This window comes from Mustelus asterias, chromosome 2, assembly GCF_964213995.1.
Source record: "Mustelus asterias chromosome 2, sMusAst1.hap1.1, whole genome shotgun sequence".
In the NCBI taxonomy this organism is placed as follows: Eukaryota; Metazoa; Chordata; class Chondrichthyes; order Carcharhiniformes; family Triakidae; genus Mustelus; species Mustelus asterias.
In genome coordinates this window covers 44,509,153-44,535,899 of record NC_135802.1, presented here as the reverse complement: position 1 = coordinate 44,535,899, position 26,747 = coordinate 44,509,153, and the positions used below count along the sequence as shown (strand labels likewise).

Sequence of the window (26,747 nt, the reverse complement as noted above, 5' to 3'; positions counted from 1 at the left end):
TCTTCCCAGCCTCCAAGACATGATGTTTCCACCTGCTGGCACTGCCAGGCGGAGGCAGGGTTAATCCCGACTCCTGATCCCTGCCTCCAATGGGAAAATTCTGGCCCTTGCGTTTCTATTTGCAGTGCTGACCACTGTCTGCTTGTAGCAATAATTCAGTTGTTGCGGATTATCTCATGCATTGAAAGAAAAATATGAATACAATTTTTCCCATTGCAATTTTATCAAAACTTGGAATCAGCAGTAAACTTTGAAGGTGTTCACTCTTCCAGGTAATTTATGACTATCAGAATTCCTATAGAACTCCACGTCATTAGCCCTTAAGTGAAGTTTTTCGGGTTACTTGATGGGGACTTACATGAAGTACTCTTAATACATTCAACATTTAAAATAAAAGATATACTGCATCTATGTAAATATATTTACATACATCTTCATATGATAATTATTTAAAACATATCTGTCTTTGTCTTTTTGCATAGGATGGGTAAGAAGCAAAAGAAAGAAGTTGAGCCATCTCCAAAAGATGCAGTAAGTTGGTTTTAAATATAAAAGCCTGCAAATATCTATTAGCCACGCTGTGAAATATTTTGTATTGTGGCAATTTGTTTAAAACATTTGATTTAATTGATACTTGAACAATGCTACAACACATGACGACTCAAGCCTAGTCTTGCAAAAACAATATCCAGCTTATTTCATCTTCAAAGTGCAAAAACCAATGAAGAGCTCAACATCCAAATGAATGGCTACAAGTTAACGCACCGCCCAATGCCAACATACCTCAGAGTGACCCTAGGTAGGACACTGACCTTCCGGGAACACCTAAAAACAACTGCAGCCAAGGTCAAGTCCAGTAATAACTTGATTGCCAAATTAGCCGGCTCAACGTGGAGTGCTGCGACCACCATCCTTTGAACCTCAGCACTTGCACTCTCATACTCATACTCTTTTTTGGTCAAAATCATCACACAAGTAGAGTTGACATCCAGCTGAATGCCACCATGTGTATCATTATTGGAACACTTTGCTTAACACTACTCCATGGCTCCCTGTCCTGGCAAACATCACTCCTCCACATATCCGCCAACTTGCAACAACCAACAAAATGATAGAAAAAGTTTGCAATGGCCCCCATCTGCCACTTCATGCTGATCTATTCAGCCCACCCAATTTACAGCTCCTATCAAGAAGGTTGGTCTGGAAAACCTTCTCACAGAAGGCTTCAACACAAATTCTGACAATTGATTTCACTGTCTAAGCTCTCACAAATTGGCTGAAGGGCTAGAAGACTTGAAATGTGTGTGAAACTGTATTATCGGAAGATTAAGCTCAATGAGAAGAAAAGGGAAAATATTGGAAGAGAAACCATTCTGGAAAGGGTCATCAGAAAACAAATACCTGTTTATCATGAACAATCATTTGTATTTTCTGAGGAATAACTGCTAAGGACCCTGATGATTTAAATGTGAGGGTATTCTAAATTCCTGATAATTTTGCAATTTGATATTTTGAAGAAAGAGTTGAAAACCAGTGAGGAAAGTTACAGTCTTGTTGTAATCATTCAAACAAAAAATGTTTGTTAAACTGTAAAATACAACAAGAAATACAGAACAAAACTTACAATTAACTACAGTAATGGCTACACACACAGTATGCTTGAAACAACTCTTTCCAAATCTCTACTTTCCTAAACTCCAAGAACATATCTCCCCAAAAAAATCCCATAGGTTTTGACACGGAGTCAAATCCAGTAATAATTACCATAAATGACCTGAATCTTTCATTTTGGAAAAGTTCTTCTGGTTTAGAGTAGCAAACACCTAGGGTTTAAACAGCAGTCTTCGGGTGAAAGCTTATTTGGATGTGGCTGTGATCTTTCTCACTTGTCATCTCTTCTCACTACAGGACCAACCCTGCTACTGGTGTACTGTTTATTCCTTTCGATCTCTTATCTGAACATCATGAGGTGAATTTTCCCGTTATGTCCACCATAGAAATCGTAGCGGGTGAGGGGCAGACAATGGAAAGGTCCGTTGACCTCGGGTGGGATTTTCCAGTTTCACAGCTGGAAAACCCCGCCCCTTGTCTTAGAAGTCCTTCTGACTAACATTTCTTACATGAGCTCTCCCTCTTAGCATGTAAGTGTGACATTCATTCTTATTTCCTCTTTTGAACGCCTACCCTCTATATCTTTAATTCCTGCAATGGGCCTCAGCACCTCCCTCTGCGACTGGATCCTGAACTTTCTAACTCACAGACCTCAATCAGTAAGGATAGGCAACAATATCTCCTCCACGGTCATCCTCAACACTGGTGCCCCACAAGGCTGTGTTCTCAGCCCCCTACTATATTCCTTATACACCTATGACTGTGTGGCCAAATTCCCCTCCAATTCGATCTTCAAGTTTGCTGACGACACCACCACAGTGGGTCAGATCTCAAACAATGATGAGACAGAGTACAGGAATGAGATAGAGAATCTGGTGAACTGGTGCGGCAACAATAATCTCTCCCTCTCTGTCAACAAAACGAAGGAGTTTGTCATTGACTTCAGGAAGCGTAAAAGAGAACATGCCTTTGTCTACATCAACGGGGACGAAGTGGAAAGGGTCGAGAGCTTCAAGTTTTTAGGTGTCCAGATCACCAACAACCTGTCCTGGTCCCCTCATGCCTCACTATAGTTAAGAAAGCCCACCAATGCCTCTACTTTCCCAGAAGACTAAGGAAATTTGGCATGTCAACTATGACTCTCACCAATTTTTACAGATGCACTATAGAAAGCATTCTTTCTGATTGTATCACAGCTTGGTATGGCTCCTGCTCTGCCCAAGACCACAAGGAACTACAAAAGATCGTGAATGTAGCCCAATCCATCACGCAAACCAGCCTCCCATCCATTGACTCTGTCTACACTTCCCGCTGCCTCGGCAAAGCAGCCAGCATAATTAAGAACCCCACACACCCCAGACATTCTCTCTTCCACCTTTTTTCTTCGGGAAAAAGAAACAAAAGTCTGAGGTCACGTACCAACTGACTCAAGAACAGCTTCTTCCCTGCTGCTGTCAGGCTTTTGAATGGACTTACCTTGCATTAAGTTGATCTTTCTCTACACCCTAGCTATGACTGTAACACTACATTCTGCACTCTCTAGTTTCCTTCTCTATGAACGGCATGTTTTGTCTGTATGGTGCGCAAGAAACAATACTTTTCATTGTATGTTAATACATGTGACAATAATAAATCAAATCAAATACTGCAGCTGTACAGGGCCTTGGTAAGGCCACACCTCGAATATTGTGTACGGTTTTGGTCTCCTTATCTAAGAAAAGATATATTTGCTATAGAGAGAGTGCAGCGAAGGTTCACTGGTCTGATCCTGGGCTGGCAGGATCATCGTATGAGGAAAGATTGCGTTGACTGGCCCTGCGTTCACTTGAATTTAGAAGAATTAAAGGGGATTTTGCTGAAACGTATACAATTCTGACTGGGTTGGACAGACTGGATGCAGGGATGTTGTTTCCTGTGGCTGGGGGACAGTCCAGAACAAGGGCTAGAATCTCGGGATGCAGGGTAGTCCATTTAGTACTGAGATGAGAAACCTCTTCACTCAGACAGTGGTGAACACTGGAATTCTCTACCACAGAAATCTGTGGAGGCCAAGTTACTTAAAATACTTAAGGAAATTAAATTTCTAGACTCAAGTTGTCAAAGGCTATGGGAAGAGCACTGGAGAATGGTGTTGCGATACAGGAACAGTCATGATCATATTGAATGGTGGAGCAAGCCCAAAGTGCCGGATGGCCTACTCTAAGAAAAAAGGCGTGGCACAGTGGTTAGCACTGCTGCCTCACAGCGCCAGGACCCTAGGTTCAATTCTGGCCTCAGGTAACTGTCTGTGTGGAGTTTGCACGTTCTCCCTGTATCTGCGTGGGTTTCCTCTGCATGCTTGAGGTTCCTCCCACATGCCAAAGATGTGAAGGTTAGGTGGCTTGGCCGTGCTAAATTGCCCCTTAGTATCTCAAGATGTGTAGGTTAGGGGGATTAGTGAGGTAAAAATATGGGGTAACAGGGTAGGGCCTGGGTGGGATGCTCTTTTGGAAAGTTGGTGCAACTCGATGGGCCTAATTGCCTCCTTCACTGTAGGGCTTCTATGATTCTATTCTATGATTCTATAAAATGAAATTGTGAAGAAGCTAGTCAAGTAACATTAATTTGTTTGAGCGAATCCTATTTCCTCGTGAACACTTTTTTAAAATTTGGAAAATAATTAAATTAGTAGGTTATATGTTCTGATCTTCTACTACACATCTTAATTAAATTTGCACTTTACCATGATTATAAACATTTAGATTAAGTCACCTGAATCAGCTTTTTCATCTAATACTAGGTAGATTTTTAAATGTGATTGAATGAACGCTGGGTAATATTGTTCATCAATCTTGCAGTGATAGAATATTAAGAAATACACTAAAATGTACTTTACTATCTTCAGCAGTTTAATTCACTTGTTATCGAGAGCAGAAATGTACACACAGTGGTCCTTATGCTGGATTCACCAGAGGATGAAATTTTACTTAAAGCCTGTGAAGCCATCTACAAATTTGCCGAGAAAGGTTAGTTTATTTTCATTGACATTTGTCTCATCGTACTCTAGTATTACAAGTTGTTTGTCATGTAATAGTGCATGTTACAATTTTGAATACTTAATCATTGCAATCCCTCTTGCATTGCTTTTGTAGAATTAACCTGATGTGAAATATAGATTTTAATTTTGATGTCATTTTGTTTTAAGGAAAACTTATGTATTTCCTACGTGATGGCATTTTCAAAGGGTTTGCTTTTTAAATCCACTGCATATTTTGTATTTTTATGAGTTCAAATATAATTTAAAATCGGGTTCCTTTTGGAGGTATGCTGCAGCTAAAAGGTGCCCCTGAAGGTGAACACATTCTGGTCTTTGAAGTGTATGAAAATTTGAGGCGGGCATTTTATTTTTTGGGCTCAGAAAAATAAGAGTTTTCCATAATAATCAGATGATATGCAAATAACCAGAAGCTACATGAACAAGATCTTTTTTATACAATGAGTGGTTAGAAGGCGAGGTGCACTGCCTGAGACTCTGGAGGAGACAGGTTCAATTGGGGCTTCAAAAAGGAATTGGTTGTTTATCTAAAGAGAAAAGATTTGCTTGGGGAATAGGCAAGAAAGTGGGGATAGCTTAGGGAACTGATATGGACATGAACGGTCGAATGACCTCCTTCTGTTCTATTGCCATTCTATGATTCAATGACTTGAGATGGTCATTCTAAGGAAAAATATACCATAGACATTAAATTATTGTATAAAAGTTTCATTAAATTCGATTTAGGAATCCTTGGATCAGTAATACTGTTTAAATTGCTGGATTGTGCTAAGTTGTTTATTATGGATAAGACTCCTGGTTCTAAGTCATGCTTGGTTCTTGGAGAGGGAGACCGTGTTGGATCAGATGTCCACTGACTTGAAAAAGATCCTGGGGGAATCTGTCATTTCCTATGGTCCTCATGGAATAAATAGGACATTCTGTGGTGACGTAAAGAAAAGAAGACTCAATGATTTTGAAATGTTGCAGATATTGAACGCAAATAATACAATTGAATGATTAAAAGCAGATAGAATGAGAATGAAAACACCTTTATCAGATCTGGCTGTTGCAGGAGAAGACAAAGTTGGAACAAAATAATAGGTGACTGAATCCCAAGAATATCCAAGGGACAGCTAATCGATAATTCAGATACAACTTGAATGCCATATGTGATGGACTACTGAAATTAGAGAGCCAGAGTCCTCAAAATGGTACAAAACAAAGAAAATTCTTAGCAAGACAATGAAGATAATGATTAATCTGAATGAATTATGCTGGTCATGAAGGATTTTAGTCCTGTGTTGGTCATGGACTCCTTTAACTATACAATGCACTTCAACTTTATGTAGAACAGATTGGTTAAAATGTTATCTTCATTCACTAAGTAGTATGGATTAGTGCAATGTTAGAGAATATAAAAATACTGCTTACTTTAGGTTTGGCACTGAAAACACATTGAGATCACGAATGAAAGTTGTAAGTAATTCCATGTAAAATAGTTGTGTTAAGCCATTTTGTAACTAGTGATGCGGTCTCTATTGAAATACCTGTGGTAATCAGTAAACTTTCTATGAAAAAGGCACAAATGAAAATTGACATGGAACATGCTAGGGCAATTACTTTTGGAAAGTCGTGTATCTGTATTTTACCCAGTCAGGACATTATCAACAAAACCTGATGTTTCTCAGCTGAGTGCGAGACAACTATTAACAGTGTTAGGTGGTAAGAATTGGAGAGAGAAAGTAAATAGATTGCTTTAGAGCTACTTGGACAATTTATTCACCTTATTTCTTAAAGGTTCAAAAATAGGTAAAGGCATGGTTCGTGAAGAGGATACAAGGCTAATAGAAGTGCAAAATCTCTAAAATGTATCAGGAGATGCTGCCATGTTCTATTGTGAGCCTTCCATTAGCATCAGACTTTAATCAAGTAATCACCATGGATCTAAAAGCAGGGGAGAAAGACATAAATATTTTGATACCACATTTTGTAGACCTGGCAAGCAGATTTAGTTTTTCTACAATGTTACGATCCCAGTTGATATAACTGGACGGGAAGATTCCAGAATGGAAGCTGACTCTGTGGAGGAACAGAGTTAAAGGACTACCAATTAGTTTTAACAACAAGAAAAAATATTAAACATGAAAACTTGGATTATTACACAATACTCCTTTACTCTCCCCTCATCAAATACACAGCTTTTAAGATTAACACAGATTATAATGTACATCTTAGACTACAATGATCTCAGTAGCACAAAGTCCCTTCAAGCACAGAAATTGGCTGTGGTCAAATACACACACTGCATTCTGGACCCAAGTTTTTAATCTGTGGATTTCTTCTCAGAATCCCCCCAGAAGCTTGTCACAGAAGAGTATTCAAACTCCACTCCCAAAAAATACACTTTAAAATCTTCTCTCACAGTGATGCCTTCCCTTAGTGATTTGGTGGAGTTTTTTGGTGAAGTGACAAATTTGGTGGAGTTTTTTGAGGAAGTGACAAAAACGGTTGATGAAGGAAGGGCCGTGGATGTCGTCTATATGGATTTCAGTAAGGCATTTGACAAAGTCCCTCATGGCAGGTTGGTTAAGAAGGTTAAGGCTCCTGGGATACAAGGAGAGGTGGCTAGATGGGTAGAAAACTGGCTTGGCCACAGGAGACAGAGGGTAGCAGTCGAAGGGTCTTTTTGCGGCTGGAGGTCTGTGACCACTCGTGTTCCGCAGGGCTCTGTACTGGGACCTCTGCTATTTGTGATATATATATAAATGATTTGGAAGAAGGTGTAACTGGTGTTATCAGCAAGTTTGTGGATGACACGAAGATGGCTGGACTTGCGGATAGCGATGAACATTGTCGGACAATACAGCAGGATATAGATAGGCTGGGGAAAATTGGGCGGAGAAATGGCAGATGGAATTTAATCCAGATAAATGTGAAGTGATGCATTTTGGAAGAACTAATGTAGGGGGGAGTTATACAATAAATGGCAGAGCCATCAAGAGTATAGAAACACAGAGGGACCTAGGTGTGCATGTCCTCAAATCTTGAAGGTGGCAGTACAGGTGGCGAAGGTGGTGAAGAAGGCATATGGTATGCTTGCCTTTATAGGACGGGGTATAGGATACAAAAGCTGGAGTTTGATGTTGCAGTTGTATAGAACGTTGGTTAGGCCACATTTGGAGTACTGCGTCCAGTTCTGGTCGCCGCACTATCAGAAGGACGTGGAGGCTTTAGAGAGAGTGCAGAGAAGGTTTACCAGGGTGTTGCCTGGTATGGAGGGTCTTAGCTATGAGGAGAGATTGAGTAAACTGGGCTTGTTCTCCCTGGAAAGACGGAGAATGAGGGGAGACCTAATAGAGGTGTACAAAATTATGAAGGGTATAGATAGGGTGAACAGTGGGAAGCTTTTTCCCAGGTCGGACGTGACGATCACGAGGGGTCACGGGCTCAAGGTGAGAGGGGCGAGGTATAACTCAAATATCAGAGGGACGGTTTTTACACAGAGAGTGGTGGGGGCCTGGAATACGCTGCCAAGTAGGGTGGTGGAGGAAGACACGCTGGCATCGTTTAAGACTTACCTGGATAGCCACATGAGCAGTCTGGGAATGGAGGGATACAAATGAATGGTCTAGTTGGACCAATGAGCGGCACAAGCTTGGAGGGCCGAAGGGCCTGTTTCCTGTGCTGTACTGTTCTTTGTTCTAGTGGTTTGCGTTCTGAAATCCAGTCCAGGATTTCCAAATGGTACTTTAAACAAAGCTTCCCCTCCATTTTTAACAGTGAATCCAGTCCAGGACTTTACGCCACCTCCTTTAGGATTTCTTTGTCGTGACTGCTGTTCAAAATTTTCTTAACTGCTTTAACTCTCAAATTCTCAAATCCCTGACGATTAAAATGGCATCAAACATTTGATTTACCTCTGAAGTCTGTTTACTCACACTAAATAAGGTCACTGCAATTGTCTGTTTTGACTCAGAACACTTTGTTTACTTTTCCTTCAATTCTTCAGAACAATATCTTTGTCTCTGTTCTTTTAACTCCAGTCACCTTAAGACATTCTTTCAGACCCAATTCCCTGGTTATCTGAACAGTAACTGGTTCTTTAGGTAGCCTTCCTTTTTTCAGCTCCTGTCCCACAAAGCCTTTCTTCTGGCAGAGTTGAGAGATATTCACCCCCCAATGTCCTGTCTTCAGTTGTAACATATCCAGCTAAAACTAAAACTAAAACCTAAAAGCTTTACCCTTAAGAGGGCCTCCAGTTGCTAAGCAACTCCCGCACACTTCTGCTGGCCTATTTACTCTTCATGCTGTAGCCCTCTCTAAGCACAGTAGCATTGCAGTTGAAATTGAAACCAATCCCCACACATACAAACACCTTTGTCCTGCATGAATCAAACTAGTGGTTTTACCATTCCAAGCACAGAAACATTAAATTAAACCTATTTAAAACTATAACTTATTTCTAATATTTGTCAATACAAATACAAATCCCTTAAACAACCTCTATTTTCCTAAAAGGAATACTTAGTAACAACTAAAGGGCTATTAAGGACAAAATCATTGGGAACTTGGGACACCAGCAAAGTTTCTGCCTGATAATGGAGGGCACTTTGCCAATTATGAGTTCAGAGATGTGTGAAAATGTGAACACCCTGGTCCTGAAACTGCAGCTAGAAGTCCTTTCAGCAATGGACTTTGAAAGGAATTATGTTGATGAAATGCTTCATTCCCTTTAGGGGATCAGCCAGACTGCAAGTTGCCAACCATTCTATCTTGGGCAATTGATGCAAAGAATTCACTCCAGATGGTTGGAGGAAATGCTCCTTCTCACTTAGTTTATGTGTGAAATCCCAAATTGTCGTTTATACTATGCAGTCATCCTCCTGCTGTGGAAGGTTCTTTAATAGTGTGATTTTTTTGTTGCACATTGAACTTAAATAGACCAAAGAATTTAAAAATGCAAAACTGCATGTGTAGCCTGCTCCCGGTCTGCGCATGTGCGGAAACTCCAAAGTCTGCTGGGACTTGGAGTTCCTGATCTCTGCTCCCAATGAGAAGGTAAGTGTGGCTTTCATAAGTCTTATAAGGAATCATGAAGTAAGTTACAGGGACATGGTGAAGATGTTTGTAACAGGATGCATAAACTGAATGAAAGGAAGACGAAAGAATTGTTCTCATGAGGGTTCATGACATGGACACTGAAATAGTTGCTAACTACAGGTATCTAGGTATCAAAGTAGATGAAAGATTAAATTGGAGATAACAGTGCACATATGTGGTAGCCATGAGACATACATGATTAAACAATAATTAAAGTCGAGTAGATCCCACAATCATGAAACTCTTCTGTATGGTTGTGGTTGAGAGTGCTATCCTTTTTACATATCTCTCTTGGTACTGTGCCTTAGGAAAGTAGACTCTTTAAGTATACAAAGATTACTTGGAAGGCTTTTCTTGAGCAGATCTTTCTTGATGAAATCTGTGCTTGAAGAATTTTGATGAAAGTATAGAATGTCATAAACAATGAGAATTACACTTTGTCTCAGTATGGCTGTTGAATGCATTCAAGGAAAAGGCTATAATCTCTCAGATGTATGGTTCCTGAACTCATTTGTGCCTTTCGCTATAAGAATATTTAACAGGAATTTGAATGGATGATGGGACTCAAGATGGGACTCACTGACTGGTTATTTCAATGCATTTGAGTAGTTTTTAATACACTTTAATTAAAGATAGATCTCTGTGATGGAACAATGTTCGTTGTTTTTCTTGTTATTATTCACTTAGAATGTTTTCAACAATGAGCAATGTACCTGAAATTAGTGTCCATAAGGACAACAAAGTGAAATTAAACATGAAAGAGTTAAGACCAATGGTGATTGTCTCAGTATGGTGTACTTAAGTGACATATATTCTTGAGACATCTAGTCAATGGAGAGATGATGTAGAAATTAGACATTGAATTAAAGACTACAGAGTCTTCAAACAGAATTAGAAGCAGAAATCCTCATGATTATGAAGTTTTACTGACTGCTGATAAATTTGAGGATGAACTAATGAGAGGCAAAACAAAGGAAATTAGACAATTAGTTATATTACTTATCAGGGAGTGTTTATTTTGAGGCATCAGGAACGGGGCAATCAGCCTTCTCTCACAGATGTATTTTTACTGAAAAAGTCATTGCTGATGTGATGTACAGGGCTAAAGTTTCTAGGGGTTTTGAAGAAGGGTTATACAGATGTTGGACTGGACTTTCTCACAGCTGGAAAAGTAATCTTGGAAATTGTTTCAGCTTTTTTGGCCCTAAGATCATGGGAGTGTCGATCAATGAAAATAAAAGTCGCATTTCTGCAAGATAATACATTTCAGAGGGATGTTTCTGAAACCTCGCCAAGAGCAGCAGATGCAGAAGGAAAAACATGGGAATTAAATAAATGCAACTTTAAGAGAATGATGTTTCCAGAGTATGATGTTTTTCAGTGAGATCTGTGTTGCTGAAAACCAACTGCATTCAACCAGAAGCAGATCCCACAATATTTTATTGGTATCAAACTTTCTGGCATTCTGGGGCATGTTGTGGTGGCAGGTAATGATGGAATAAAGAAGAGGATAAAAACATACTTGCCCTCATTCTCACCAACCTGCTTACCACAGATGTGTCCATCCATGACAGCATCAGTAAAAGTATCTCCTGCACAGTCCTAATTGAGATGAAGTCCCGTCTTCACATTGAGGATACCCTTCATTGTGTTGTGTGGCATTACCACTGCGCTAAATGGGATAGATTTTCAACAGATCTAGCAACTTGGGTCTGGAAAACCATGAAGCATTGTGGGCCATCAGCAATGGCAGAATTGTACTCAAGCACAATCTGTAACCTTATGGACTAGCATGTCGCCCACTTTACATTACCACCAGGCCCGAGAATCAACCCTGGTTCAATGAAGAGTGCAGGAGGGCATGGCAGGGGCAGCACCAGGCATAACTAAAAAATGAGATGTCAGCCTCATGAAGTTACAACACAGGAGAGTTAAGCGATTCCACAACCAACAGATCAAATCTAAGCTCTACAGTCCTGCCACATCTAGCTGTGAATGGTGGTCAACAATTAAATAGCTCACTGGAGGAGGGGGCTTCACAAAAATCCCTATCCTCAAAGGCGGGGCCCCATCCCACCAGTGCAAAAGATAAGGCTGTGGCGTTTGCTACAATTGTCAGCCAGAAATGCTGAGTGGATGATCCATCTCAGCCTCCTTTGGAAGTCTTCAGCATCATAGATGCCAACCTTCAGCCAAATTGATTCATTCCACGTGACATCAAGAAATCCCTGAAGACACTGGATACTGCAACAGCTACTGGTCATGACAACATTCTGACAATAGTACCGAAGACATGTACTCCAGAACGTGCTGCACCACGAGCAAGCTATTCCAGTACAGCTACAACAGGTTAACATGGATATCAGAAGGACGTATTTTACACAGGGGGGGCCTGGAATGTGCTGCCGGGCAAGGTGGTGGAGGCGGACACACTGGGAACATTTAAGACTTATCTAGATAGCCACATGAACGGAGTGGGAATGGAGGGATACAAAGAATGGTCTAGTTTGGACCAGGGAGCGGCGCGGGCTTGGAGGGCCGAAGGGCCTGTTCCTGTGCTGTATTGTTCTTTGCTCTTTGTTAACACTGACATCTATCCAGCAATGTGGAAAATTCCCCAGCTATATCCTGTGCACAAAAAAGCAGAACAAATGCAAAACAGTCAATTACCGACCCAATGGTCTACTCTCAATCATCAGCAGTGTGATAGAAGGTATAATCAACAGTGTAGTTAAATGGCACTTGCTCAGCATTTTTCCGCTCATTGATGCTCAGTTTGAGTTCTGCCAGGACCACTCAGGTCCTGACCTCGTTACAGCCTTGGTTTAAACATGGACAAAAGAGCTGAGCTCCAGACATAAAGTGAGAGTGATTGCCCCTGATATCAAGGCTGCATTTGACCGAGTGTGGAATCAAGTTTCCCTAACAAAACTGGAGTCAATGGGAATCGGGGCAATTTCTCCACTGCGTGAAGTCATAGGAAGATGGATGTGGTTGTTAGAGGTCAGTCATTTCAGCTCCAGAACACAGAATCATAGAGATGTACCGTGCAAAAAAAGCCCTTTGGCTCATTGCGTCTGCGCCAATCAAAGACAAACCATGTAATTATTCTAATCCCATTTCCTAGCACTTGGCCTGTAGCCTTGTATTCTATGGCATCGCAAGTGCACCTCTAAATGCTTCTTAAATGTTATGAGGGTCTCTGCCTCCACCACCCTTTCAGGCAGTGAGTTCCAGACTTCCACCACTATTTGCATGAAAAAGCTGCTATTTGACTCTAAACTTAAACTACTTTGTTTAGTATTACAAACCAAAGGACAGGAGTCGACTCATATTCATTTAAACAAACTCACGACAGTTGCAACACTTTAACTCTTACACTTCAACTTTTAACTCTTTAACTGAACTTTAGCTCTTTAACTAAAAATGAATACTACCTGCATTCTTGAGCGAACTGGCCAGGTCCATTCCCGATGTAGATTCTCTCTTGTGGTTCTTTGACTTTGAAGATTTTCCTTCAGGGCATACTTGCGATGGTTGGTCTTCGTGTTCTTCCTGAAGACAAAGGCTTTCTTCATCCTAAACTTCTCACATTCTTCCAGAAAGTTTTCTGGTGCTCAGCCAATGGTGTAACTGGAAACCAATCACGTTGTTTGATCAGACCAATGGAGTTACTCACAAACAACTCCATAATACTTGGATCAAATTGCCTGTAGGCCACATAGCCTTAACCCCCAAAGTTTTCCTCACATCCCCTCTAAATCTCCTGCCCCTTGCCTTAAATCTATGCACCCTAGTCATTGATCCCTCCACCAAGGGGAAACGTTTCTTCCTGTCCATTCTATCTCTGCCCCTCATAATTTTATAAATCTCAATCATGTCACCCCTCAGTCTCCAAGGCAGGAGTTCCTCAGTGTAGTGTTCTAGGTCTAACCACCTCCAGCTGCTTCAATTACCTTCCTTCCACCATAAGGTCAGTAGTGGGGATCTTTGCTGATGATTGCATAATGTTCAGCACCATTCATGACTCATAGGATCATAGAATCGCTACTGTGCAGAAGGAGACCTTTTGGCCCATCAAGTCTGCACCGACTCTGACAGAGTATTTTATCCAAATCCTCTCCCCTGCCATCCCTGGAATCCCACACATTTACCATGACTAATCCATCTAACCTAACATATCTTGAGACACTAAGAGGAAATGTTTTTTTACCATGGCCAATCCACCTAACCCGCATATCTTTGGACTGTGGGAGGAAACCGGAATACCCGGAGGAAACCCACGCAGACACAGGGAGAACTTGCAAACTCCACACAGACAGTCGCCCAAGGCCAGAATTGAACCAAGGTCCCAGACACTGTGAGGCAGCAGTGTTAACCACTGTGCCACCATGACTCTTCTTATACAGAAGCAGCCCATGTCGAATATTCGGGTTTGGGCAAACAAGTGGCAAGTAACATTCGTGTCACACAAGTACCAGTCAATGACCAATTCCAATAGGAGAGAATCTAACCATTGCCCCTTAACATTCAATGACATTACTATCGCAGAGTCCTCTACTGGTGGATGCCATTGACCGGAAACTTAACTGGACTAGCCATACAAAAACTGTGGCTACAAGATCAGGTCAGAAGCTAGGAATCCTGTGGCAAGTAACCCACCTGACTATCAGCTCCAACTGCACTGAAAACACTTGACACCACCCAGGACTAAGCAGCCCGCTTGATTGATATCCCATCCACAAACATTCACTCCCTGCACCACAGCCACAGTAACAGCAATGAGTACCATCGACAAAATGCACTGCCTCACCAAGGACTCTTAGCACCTTCCACACTCGCTGCCATCTAGAAAAACAGGGCAGCAGATACATGGGAACACCACCACCTGGAAGTTCCCCACGAAGCCACTGCCCATCCTGATTTGGAAATATATCAACATTCTTTCACTGTCGCTGTGTCAAAATTTTGGAACTCCCTTCTTAACACCGCTGTGGGTATATCTACATCAAATGGACTGCAGTGGTTTAAGAAGACAGTTCATCTCCACCTCTTGTCAAGGGCAATTGGGGATGGGCAATAAATGCTGGCCTAGCCAGCAAAGCCCACATCTCTTGAATAGCATTTAAAAAAAAAATAAAAGCTGCAATTCTAAGGGGCTGCAGGAGTAGAGGGTCACGGTTCTCCATATGCATAAATCATTGAAGGTGGTACAATGGGCTGAGAGCACGATTAATAAAACATAATGTATCCTGGGCTTTATCAATAGGGACAGAGAACAGTTTTTTTTGCAAATATATACTTATAAAATATCTGAAAGACACAATACAAAACATTTCAGATTGTCACAACAAAGTGCAAAGATATTTACATTTCCCCCAGTGATCAAGATACACTCTTGATGTGCATCAACTCCGTATTGAAAACATTACAAACATTTCAATATTTTTGTTAGAGAGTACAGTTCTGTTCAAACTATATACATCGATCATGTTGCACTCTGAAGTGCTAAAATACAGTTACATATGGTTAGGATTAAGCACACAGTCCGAGGGGGTTTATATGGTTACCAGCCACTTGGTGTAGATTGGCTGAAAGACCTGACACATTGCACCTTGACAGCGGCTGCCGCAAGCTTGTGTGCATCCTTCAGCATGTAGTCCTGGACTTTGGAATGTGCCAGTCTGCAATACTCGCTTGAGGACAATTCTTTGCGTTGAAAGGACAACAAATTTTGGGCAGACCAAAGAGTACCTTTCACCGAGTTGATAATCCTCCAGCAGCAGTTGATGTTTGCATCCCTGGAAAAGCCCGTAGAGCACAGAGTTCTTTGTCACAGAGCTGTTCAGGGTGAACCTTGACAAATACCACTGCATCTCTCTCCAGACCTTCTTTGCAAAAGCATGTTCCACAAGTAGGTGTGCGATCTGTCTCTTTCCCCTCCCACAGCCGCTTCAAGGGCAACATGTGGTGGCATAGAGACTTTGGGCATGCATGAAGGATCTGATGGGGAGTACTCTTCTCAGCACAAGCCAAGCTAGGTCTTGGTGCTTGTTTAGAATTTTTTCACTCCATTCTTAAAGTTACAAAGCCAATGCTCAGAGTTGAGTGGGCAGACCTGAATCCCTTCCTTGCTTACTCCAAAAACCAAATTCAAATTCCAGTTGAATCCAATTCGTGGTCCCCACAAGAGAGACAAACAAAATCCAAACTGACAAGATAAGGCATTGCAACCCATTTTGGGCTTGATCGGCACCTGATTTTAGTCAAAAGGCTGAGAAGTGAATATGAAACAAATTGTGTTAAATGTGTATAAAACACTGATTCAGCCTCAGCTGCAGTATTGTGTCCTGTTGTGAGTAGCACACTTTCGGAAGGATGTGAAGGCACTGGCAAGAATGCAGAAATGATTCACAAGAATCATTCCAGAGATGAGAAACTTCAGTTTTGTAGAAAGATTGGAGAAGCTGCAATTGTTTTCCTTGGAGAAGAGAAGGGTGAGAGGAGATTTGATAGTGTTATTCAAAAATGAGGGTCTGGACAGAGTAGATAGGGAGAAACTGTTTTGATTGGTGGAAGGATTGAGAACCAGAGGGCATCGATTTAAAGTAATTATCAAAAGAAGCAATAGCGACATGAGGAAAATCTTATTCAGCAGCGAATGGTTAGAATCTGGAATGCGTTGACTGAGGATGCGGTGGAGGCAGGTTCAATGAAGGCATTCAAGAGGAAATTGGATTGTTATCTGAAAGGAAATAATGTAGGGCACAGGGAGAAAGTGGAGAGTGGCATGAGGTGAATTGCTCCTTCAGAGAGCCAATACAAACATAATCGGCCGAATGGCCGCCTTCTGTGATGTAATCATTCTATGATTCTATGACTCTCATTCTTAATATGCCAACAGTGGACTGGGCCCTTGCCTACAAAGTATGAACAACCATTTATTATGAATCAAGCAGAACTTATTGAGCAAATAGCTAAATACGCTACAAAAAGCAGTGAAGGTGACATGGAAATATCTCATCCCATGGAGCTCTAGTATTTCATGTTGCTGATAACGTCAATTTGCTCTTCTTGTATCTTGAAGTTCTCTCTGAGTGTCAAGGATGGCTCTCATTTTCTGCTTTTATTCTTTATTTTGACCCTCATCCTTTGTTCGAGTATAATTCGAATTAACACTCTCAGTTGGCTAGGTTCAGGTGTCACCTGATACCCCATCTCCTTAATCCTTCAGTTCCTTGGCACATATTCCCAAATAAATGTCCAATTCAGTTTGACAAAGGCTCTTGGGGTCAGATCCCTTTGTTAACAAAATCCCTTGTTGCACAAACAATGTTGCATCTTCTTATCAACAGTTCATTCTGTTCACACTGATAAGGTCAATTACTATTCACACAGATCTTAATTAAAAACAAATGTAGCATCATAACTTTTGGCAAGATATGGAAAAATATAGGCGCACTATGGGATGGAGGTCTTGTGACGCAGTCGTTGGCATCCCTGCCTCTAAGCCAGAAGTTCCGTATTCGAGTCCCACCCCAGGACTTGATGGCAAAGGAAGGTGTGTTAATCATGCAGCCAACAGGTTGAGTTACAATCTGCAAAATACTTCCAACATGCCAATGGCAGGCAGTAAGAGCAGGAGAGACTCCTGGTCAGCCATGCTTGACGTGGAGTGCTACCCCTCAAGCTATAAGTCTCTGACAACAGACTAGTGACTTGTTTCAGGAGAATCCTTGCTATGAGAGCAGATTAAAAATCTGTCTTGCCCATCACTAGATGCAGGAAGAGAAACAACGCTACAGAATACAGTTAATGGATTAATGATCTAATTAAAATATATGACCCTTGTTTAATGAACTGAAAATACAGGTTACCTACTGATCCTAGCTGCAGGCCAGGAAAATCACATGCTCATTTGCACGGGCCATGAGGCAAGGACCTTGAATGAAACAAGGTATAGTTCTCAGTCTCAGCTGCAAAAGCTAGTTAGAGTCAGATAGATTGGTGCCTGAACATTTGTGTGCCTTATCACGAAAGCGGTTTTCCCATAACTTTTGATGGCAGCTTTTGCTTAAAAAGCAGAACTTAACTTTAGTTATTAAAGAAGAACCCAAAATTACTAAAACTCAAAATTAATCGAATCATTAAAATCAGATGCAAGTGGAAAAGGTTATCCCTTAAGCTTAAAAAAAACTGAAAAGGGGTGCGAAAAGTACTTTAGCTGCTGAAACACAGGCTGGTTTAGAGGCAGTGGATATGGGATTCTAGATGTCAATTATTGCAAGTGATATTCTGTATAATGGATATAATGAAGAGAGAGAAGATAATTTGTTGATTGTATATTGTAGGCGGTGATGGAAGTTAAATGAGGGTTTACTTGTGCCTATATAAAGGTTCGCAGACCTATTCTGTGGTGGTTATGTAAGTACACTTACCTAATCAACCGTAGTCAGCTTCCCCCCTCATACCTGTGTAATTGACTTTCTTTAAGTTTGAGATTCTTGTTTTGGACTCAAGTATGTCAATCTCAAACTTAATATGGAATTTAGTTGTATTATGAAGACCTTCTCCCATGAGGTGACATATTTAATTAAATATGCAATACTACATCTAAAATATATCTATCCCTAGTTGGTTCCACATTGGATTGCCCTAGGAATTTTTCATGAAAGCATTCTACAAGCTCTCATCTTCCAGACTACCGTTGACAGTTTGATTTCTCTGACATGAAGATTAAAGTCAGCCAAGTATTACATTGCCTTTATTGTAAGCTCCAGTTCTTTCTTTTGCAGTGTCCTTTTGAACAGCAAAGCTACTGTGAGGGGGCCTTTAAATTACCATCAGGAGTATAAACACACAGAGGGACCTGGGTGTACAAGTCCACAGATCCTTAAAGATGGCTGCACAGGTGGAGAGGGTGGTCAAGAAGGCATATGCTTGCCTTTATTGGACGGGGCATAGAATATAAAAGTTGGCATATGATGTTGCAACTGTATAGAACGTTGGTTAGGCCACATTTGGAATACTGCGTCCAGTTCTGGTCGCCACACTACCAGAAGGACGTGGAGGCTTTGGAGAGAGTACAGAAAAGGTTTACCAGGATGTTGCCTGGTATAGAGGGCCTTAGCTATGAGGAGAGATTGGGTAAACTGGGGTTGTTCTCCCTGGAAAGACGGAGGATGCGGGGCGACCTAATAGAGGTGTATAAATTTATGAAGGGCATAGATAGGGTGAACAGTGGGAAGCTTTTTCCCAGGTCGGAGGTGACGAACACAAGGGGTCACGGGTTCAAGGTGAGGGGGGCAAGGTTCAACACAAATGTCAGGGGTACGTATTTTACACAGAGGGTGGTGGGAGCCTGGAATGCACTGCCAAGCAAGGTGATTGAGGCGGATACGCTGGGATCGTTTAAGACTTATCTAGATAGCCACATGAACAGACTGGGAATAGAGGGATACAAACGAATGGTCTAGTTGGGCACATGAGCGGCGCAGGCTTGGAGGGCCAAAGGGCCTGTTCCTGTGCTGTATTGTTCTTTGTTCTTTGTACTCCCACTAGCATTTTCTTTCTTCCGATCCGCCAATATTTATTCTAATTCCTGATTTTTCTGAGCCAGGATCGTTTTTTTACTACTGCCTTAAGTCATTCTTTATCATCAGGTCTACTACTGCTCCTTTTCCATCCTGTCTTTCAGAAATGTTTAAACCCCTGGCATATTCATTGGCCAATCTTAGCCACCTTGCAACCATGACTCTGTAACGATAATCCTCTCAAATACATTTTTCTCTATTTGTGGCACTCATTTGTCCATCTTGTTACAAGTGCTTCACGCATTCAGATAAAGCGACTTTAACTTTATTTTTTACCTTATCTTTTGCCTGGACCCAATATGCTGATGCATTATTACTGTTAATCTCTCCATCCCTTCCAGTCTCACTCCGCTGGTCTTTACCCAGGTTACTACATTGCTCCATTATCTCAACATTGCTCTTCAGATTTTCACAGTAACTTCATTGCAGTATTAATGTAAGCCTACTTGTGACATTAATAAATAAACTTTGAAAAAAAAACTTTGAAATCTCCCTTCATCTGTTGTTTCCTCCACCCCATTTTAATTTCTAACTCTTCTTAAGCTCTCGTCATAAAATTCACCTGGACCCTGAGCCCTTCCCAGGTTTAAGTGGAGCCAATTCCATTGTCACAGCCCCCTCTTTCCTTAGTACCTGTGTCATTCCCCCTTCCTTTCCATGCCACTCTTTCAGCAATGCATTTAATTCTCTAATCTGTTGACCCATACCAGTTGAGATGATTACTTTTGAGGTTCTATGTTTTGAATTTGGGCCCTAATTCCCCAAACTCTTTAAGCAGAACCAAATTCCTTGTTTTTCCTATGTCGTTTGTTCCTACTTTGGACTGCAAACTGGATTCTTACACTCCCCTCCCAAGTTGATCTCCAGCTGTGAGGAGATGCCCTTAACCCCAGCATTAGTCAGGCAACATGTTGAGACTAGCCTTCATACCCCTGACTATACTGCCCCCTATCACTATCACGTTCCTTTTCACTCACACAAGTTGAAGAGCTTGCTCCATGGTGCAATGGATAGTTTGCCTTTTTTCCTGCAGTCCTTGTTCTCATATGCACAGATGGCCAAGATCTGAATCTCCTCCATCATTGCACCCTGAATCTCCATACTTGTCTGACTCGTAGTCACATTTGCCTGTCCCGATCATTGACCAACTCTAAAATTCTACTTTGTTTATGGAGTGTTACTGCCTCCTGGGACAAAGTGTCCAGGTAACCCTCCCCTCCCCCTCCCCCTCCCAGTACGAGTTGCAATCTCTGCAATTCGTACTGCCAATATTTGGGATTTTGAAGCCAAGCTTGGAACCCTCTCATTATTATATGCTCATTTACTTTGTGTTCTCTTTATTCTTTTCGGTTTTCATCATGTCCTGCACCTTGGGCTTTGGTTCTTTACCTTGCTTTCCCTGTTCCTTTTGAAAAGCATTAAATTCTGTTATAGATACTTACTGTTGGTTGCCATTACTCCAAAGGCCATGGTAGCATACATATGGATTTGTTTGGCTCAGAGCCAAACACGCTTGAGCTGCAGACACCTGATCAAAGGTGTAGGTTTTAATGAGCGTTTTAAAAGAGGACTGAGGGGTAAAGAGATAGAGAGGTTCAAAGAAAAAAAAATTGAGCTTAGGGCTTGAACAGCTGAAGGTACAGGAACCTAGGATAAAGTGTTTAGAACCACAAGAGGCTAGAATTAAAGGAGCATAGAGATCTCAGAAGTTTGTAGGTCTGGAGGATGTTGCAGAGACAAGGAGGAGCAAAGCCATGGAGGCATTTCATAGCAATGATGAGAATTTTGAAATTGAACTGCTCCATGACAATGCAAGTCAGGCAAGTGTAGGGGTGATGGATAGAAAGGACCTGATGCAATTTAGTATATGACGGCAGAAATTTGGATGACTTGCTGGCTGGAAGACAAGCCCAGAAAGCATTGGAATTGTTGAATCTAGAGACAATGAAGGCATTGACGAGGGTTTCGACAGCAGGTAACTTGAAACAGAGTAGAGATGCCCATTCTTCATCTGTGATCCTAAACAGTGTGTCCTGGCAAGTTATTTTATAAGGGGAGATATTTCCACGAACTATGCCAGTATGTAGAAACAATATAGTTGATTTTCCTACTCCTTTCTGACTACATTGAATTCATGAAGTGCATTGCACGTGAAAAGTCCACCCATTGTTCAGGTATTATGCTTTAGGCCATTTCTTGCCATGCTCCAAGGAAACTGTACTGTTGGTGAAACGAGTGAAATTGTAAATTCGAGGGTTTAGCAACCAGCCTTAAGACCTGGGATATCGTACTAGAAGAAAAGGGACAGGAACTTTCCAGATGTTAATGTCCCTTTCAGATTTTTCGGACTATTTCAGATTCTCTGGTGTGTTGGTATCTCAGCATAAGTCACACTTCAGTACCCCTGTGTTTGAGTGACCTATTTCACGGAGGAAGGTGTGTGAGGAAACTCCTTGCCTTCCTAACAGCACTGAGTGCATCTATACCAGATGGACTGCAGCCGTTCAAGATGACGGCTCACCACCAAGTTCTCAAGTGAAATTATAGATGGGCAGTAAATGCTGGCCAGAGGTGCCCACATCCTTTGAAATACTTTTAAAAATGACTGAAGTCTTTCAATACAGACCAAGTATAGCCATTTGAAAAAGCCATGGAAATTCTGGGACAGCACAGCTTGGGTGACCTGATGTTTTGGCCCCATTTGTTAGTTTCTGGAAACTGGCTTCAGGCTCAGCAATGAGGAAAATTGGCCTGTATAACGTCATATATTAAAGTTTTGAACTTCGAAAAGACAGAAAATGTTTGAAGCCTGCCAACTCACTTCACTCGTGGCTGTTTAAATAATAATGTATTTATTACTATTTAACAAGAGTTTTAAGTTTGCCGCAATGGATAATGATGGTGGTTTGTTTTTGTTACAGGGGATGAAAACAAAATTAGTCTCCTGGCACTTGGAGCTATTCCAAGATTGGCAAAATTAATTCCCCATGAGGACAAACAAATCCATATGTATGCTACCATGGCCTTTGGAGTAATGGCAACCAACAGTAAGTATCTATAACAGAATTTAATGCTTTTCAAAAGGAACAGGGAAAGCAAGGTAAAGAACCAAAGCCCAAGGTGCAGGACATGATGAAAACGGAAAAGAATAAAGAGAACACAAAGTAAATGAGCATTTAATAATGAGATGGTTCCAAGCTTGGCTTAAAAATCCCAAATATTGGCTGAGAAAAGAAAGACTGATAGATTTAAGCAGTTCTACAGTTTTCATTGTAGAGAAAGACTGATGAATCTTAAAGTAAAGTTTAAAGTTAAAGTTTTTTTATTAGTCACAAGTAAGGCTTACATTAACACTGCAATGAAGTTATTGTGAAATTCCCCTAGTCGCCACAGTCCGGCGCCTGTTTGGGTCAGTGCACCTAACCAGCACGTCTTTCAGACAGTGGGAGGAAACCGGAGCACCCGGAGGAAACCCACGCAGACATGGGGAGAACGTGCAAACTCCACACAAACAGTGATCCAAACCGGGAATTGAACCCGGGTTCCTGGCGCTGTGAGGCAGCAGTGCGAACCAATGTGCCAGCATGCCGCCCATATTCTGTCACAGTTATTATTATTGTTGGTAGAATGCATAGTTGGAGTTAAAAAGGAAATTTGACAGGAGCATTGAACATAATAGCACTGTTAAGAGAGGCGGGAAAAGTAGTGAGATAGAGAAAGCAAGCTGTGATTGGGAGATTGTTTATAGGAACATAGAAAATAGGAGCATGAGTAGGACATTCAGCCCACCTAACCTGTTCTGCTGCCACTCAATGTGATCATGGCTGATTCGCTATTCCGACTTCATATTCCCACTCTCTCCCCATTGGACAACAGGCTTTTTGTCTGGAACAATTTATATCGTGAAGAAACTTCGACTTAACGAGAGTTGAGTTTTATTGAGAGGAAACATTTGCTTCAATATCATGATTGTGAGTGGAACAAATAATTATAGTACACTCACTGTGGTGGGATAGAACAAGTGTTTCGTGAAAGTCCCATTTTTTCATATGCTTTTGAAAAGGATTCGACAATGACCTGGAGCTCAGTTTCTGAGTGAGCAGGCACATAAGCTTCATCTGCATGCTGAAGTTTAATGACTGAAGTTGCAGTAGTTTTGGTTTGAAGGCAGCATAGTTGTACAGTTTCCTGTTGGTTCTGTAAATTATCTCCATGCCTTTTGGGTAATTTACCGAAGGTGAGGTGTAGTATTACAGCGAGTGAGATAGAGAAGACAATTGGTGAGATGACAGCCTTATTTGATCCCAGTCTTCACTGATCTGTGGAGGTAATGGTCACTGTTTGCATGTTATCTTGGAGTAAATGGAGGAAGGCGACAAATTTATGAGTGTAGTCAAATTTGAGGAGAATATTCTAAAAGCTTTCTGATCAATTAAGATCAACAACCCTATTCCATATGTTGAGAACCTTCTCTTGATGAAGGCAGACATAGATGATTAATTTCATCATTGCCTCCAATGTGCCAGCTCAGCCTTAGGCCAACTGAAGAAAAGAGTATTTGTAGACCAGGGTCTCAAACCCGAGGTCATGCTTTACTGGACAGCCTGAGTGAGATGCTCTTTTGGAGAGTTGATGCAGACTTGATGGGCCAAATGGCCTCCTTCTGCACTGTCGGGATTCCCTGGTTCTATTCTATGGTTCTCGAGCAATAAGGGATGGGCAATAAATGCTGGCTCACCCATCCACATCCCATGAATGAATTTAAAAAACACTGAATAATAATTACAACATTTGCTTGACTTTCAATGGGACCCATGGGTTACAGCTGTGCTCTTACTTTGGTGTCAAAGGCTAGGTTCATTAAGCTTGGAAATCCATGGAAATGTTGTTAAATTCAATATTACATTGAACTCATGCTTTAGCGGAATGATTAAGATATTCAAATCCCGAGTGTGCATTGCATGCAACTTGCTGAATGTGCCCGAGGTATTTTCTTTAATCAGGTAATCAGTGTGCTGGAGCAAGTTTCCAAACACGATTGCATCTTTGACCACTTGACAAAGCATCCAAACATATGCTTTGTTCCATGTTAAAATTCTATCCTTTTTCTCTTTTTGGGCAATGATTTGTAACACCTTTGGATGAAATGGCCTTTGGTTGCAATGGCTCAGCTTTGGTAAAATGAATAAAGATACTTAAAGCTGTTGATTCATTTTCTACATGCTTGATGCTTTCATTTATTTCAGGTGAAGTTCGAAAATCAATGAGGCAGTTGAATTTTCTACCATCCATTATCGCATGTCTAGCTCCAGATGGTAATTCTAAACCTCATTGTTATTATTAAGAATCTGCAAATAGTGTAATTCTGAGAATAAATTTCAAAGGGAGGAAGAATATGGTTCTATCCAGATAACGGCTTATGTTAAATAATCTATTGCTGTGCCGACAAACCTTTTGACATCACCTACAAAATTATGGTCTAAATTGCTTTGTTGCTAATTTAGTACTTTTCAAATACAAAATTCATTTAAAATAGATAAAGTTTCACCATTGTCATCCCCTGAAATCATGTTTGCTACTTTGGAGCATTTGATATTGTGTGGAAAGGCAGAAGAAAGTTCAGCATGTCTGTCCATGCGTTTTTATCTCATAAGCCCTTTATTCCCAGATTTGGAATCCAGTGAACAGCAGTAGACATGATGAGCACCTACGTGACATAATCTCAATTCCAGCTTTTAAAGGGGCCAATGTGAAGCTGGACCTTGAGGAATTGAAGTTGGAAATAACAAAGTAAAAGTTTAAGAATGGATTCCAAATCGACAAAGACTGTACTGCAATTTAGTGACCCCTCACTTGATGGATTGTTAGGGTTAGTTTAAGAGTTGGAAGATGGTACTCTATCCCAGCAATGGGCGGGAGAAACCAACAGCTGACACCAAGAAGGTGTAGCTGGAGGTCGCCCTGCAAGGCAATAGCAAGGAGTGTTGTGTGATGCTCATTGATTTGTTGAGGGTCAGAGTTTCACTCTGTTCAACTGGAATTGCAGATAAACACACACTTACTAGATCATAAATGAGTATTTATTAATAACGGACTTAAAGATGCCAACTGATGAGGTGAGTCCCAGCTTAGGATCCATCTTGCACAATGGTTATTCTTGTAGGTTCCACTCACCTCTCCGATGAAATATTGCCTTATGTAGCTGATATTGCCTTCCTTCTCGAATGTTCTGAGCCCTCTGCGTCTCGTGACACCTCTGGCCTCTGCCGAGCTTCTGGTCAACAACTCTCTGCGTTTTCTAGTTATGCTGATTCTTGCCTTTCCTCTTCTGTCACGCAAGACCTTTTAATGTGTGACATCCTCTTCAGTCGCTTACTGATCAAGGAGATGTTTACTCCATTGTCCCTCCTTCAGTCCTTTGTTTAGGAACATTTACAGCATTTCAATGTTAAATAGGTCCTTATCACAAGATGATTGTTCAGCAGGCTAGCTGGTTAAGCTGTAATCACTTTTCCTCCACAGCGCTTGTGCTGGTATAAGGTTGACTTCTTTTCCCATCATGCTTTAAGATTTTAGCTGTTAGCCATATGGCTATAGATTCAATGCAGGAAATGCTTTATGGAAGTAACCAGGTCAGGGAAGTTAAGTATCTAGCACATTTTCCTGTATGTTGCTGTACGCATCACCCATCCTCAATCTGCCTTCTCAAACCTATTCTATCACATGACTTTTCATACCCACTTACCTTGCAAGTACGCTAACTCTTCTTTTTCTATGCACTTTCTCACATCCCCACCTGTTCAACCACTACTGCCATTCATCCTGAAACTTATGGCTGACAATAGCAGAGAAGGAGATGTTGGAGATCACTAAAGTTACAGTGTCCTTGACTTTGGAGATAAGTTATACCTACTTCAAACATTGTTGATGACAGTTATCATCTGCTGCTGATTTTTTTTTTCTTTGTTAGGTACAGCATCTGCATCTAACTGAACAAAGCTTGGAGAGGGTTGCAGCCTCCAGTGCAGACTCTCCACCATAACCTGTCCTTGTGACTCATTCTTGACTTTGGAGATGAGCACCTCCCAGCTATCTGGTGATACAATTAGATAACAGTAATCCCTATGTCATACAACCGTCAGTCATATTGACTTGATTTCAACAAATGTGATTATCTTAACAGTAAGCTGCAACATGGTTTGCCTTGTCAATGCTAATTCATGTCCTTTATCTCCGACAGTGCCTTTGTGCATACAGCAGCAATAGCTGCAATTCGCAAATGACAATTCCTCAGGGCACCTGAACCTTCTGAGGTTTGCATCATTATAGGGCTCATGCATAACAAGTACCAGCTCAGATATTCATACTTTGGTAGGATCAGTCAGACAGATTTTTACCTGGTCACAAGAACAGGTTATGGTGGAGAT

At 41.2% G+C, this 26,747-nt stretch overlaps 1 protein-coding gene across 1 annotated transcript in view; it reads left to right on the top strand.

The window, feature by feature from the left end:
• The first annotated feature begins 483 nt into the window (after positions 1-483).
• Positions 484-26,747, top strand: part of armc3 (armadillo repeat containing 3) — an 81,191-nt gene continuing 54,927 nt past the window's right edge. Inside the window, exons 1-4 of the mRNA XM_078227694.1 lie at positions 484-531; positions 4,499-4,616; positions 22,242-22,367; positions 24,567-24,635. Of these exons, the coding sequence (XP_078083820.1) occupies positions 484-531; positions 4,499-4,616; positions 22,242-22,367; positions 24,567-24,635 (361 nt within the window). The remainder of the gene's footprint in view (positions 532-4,498; positions 4,617-22,241; positions 22,368-24,566; positions 24,636-26,747) is intronic.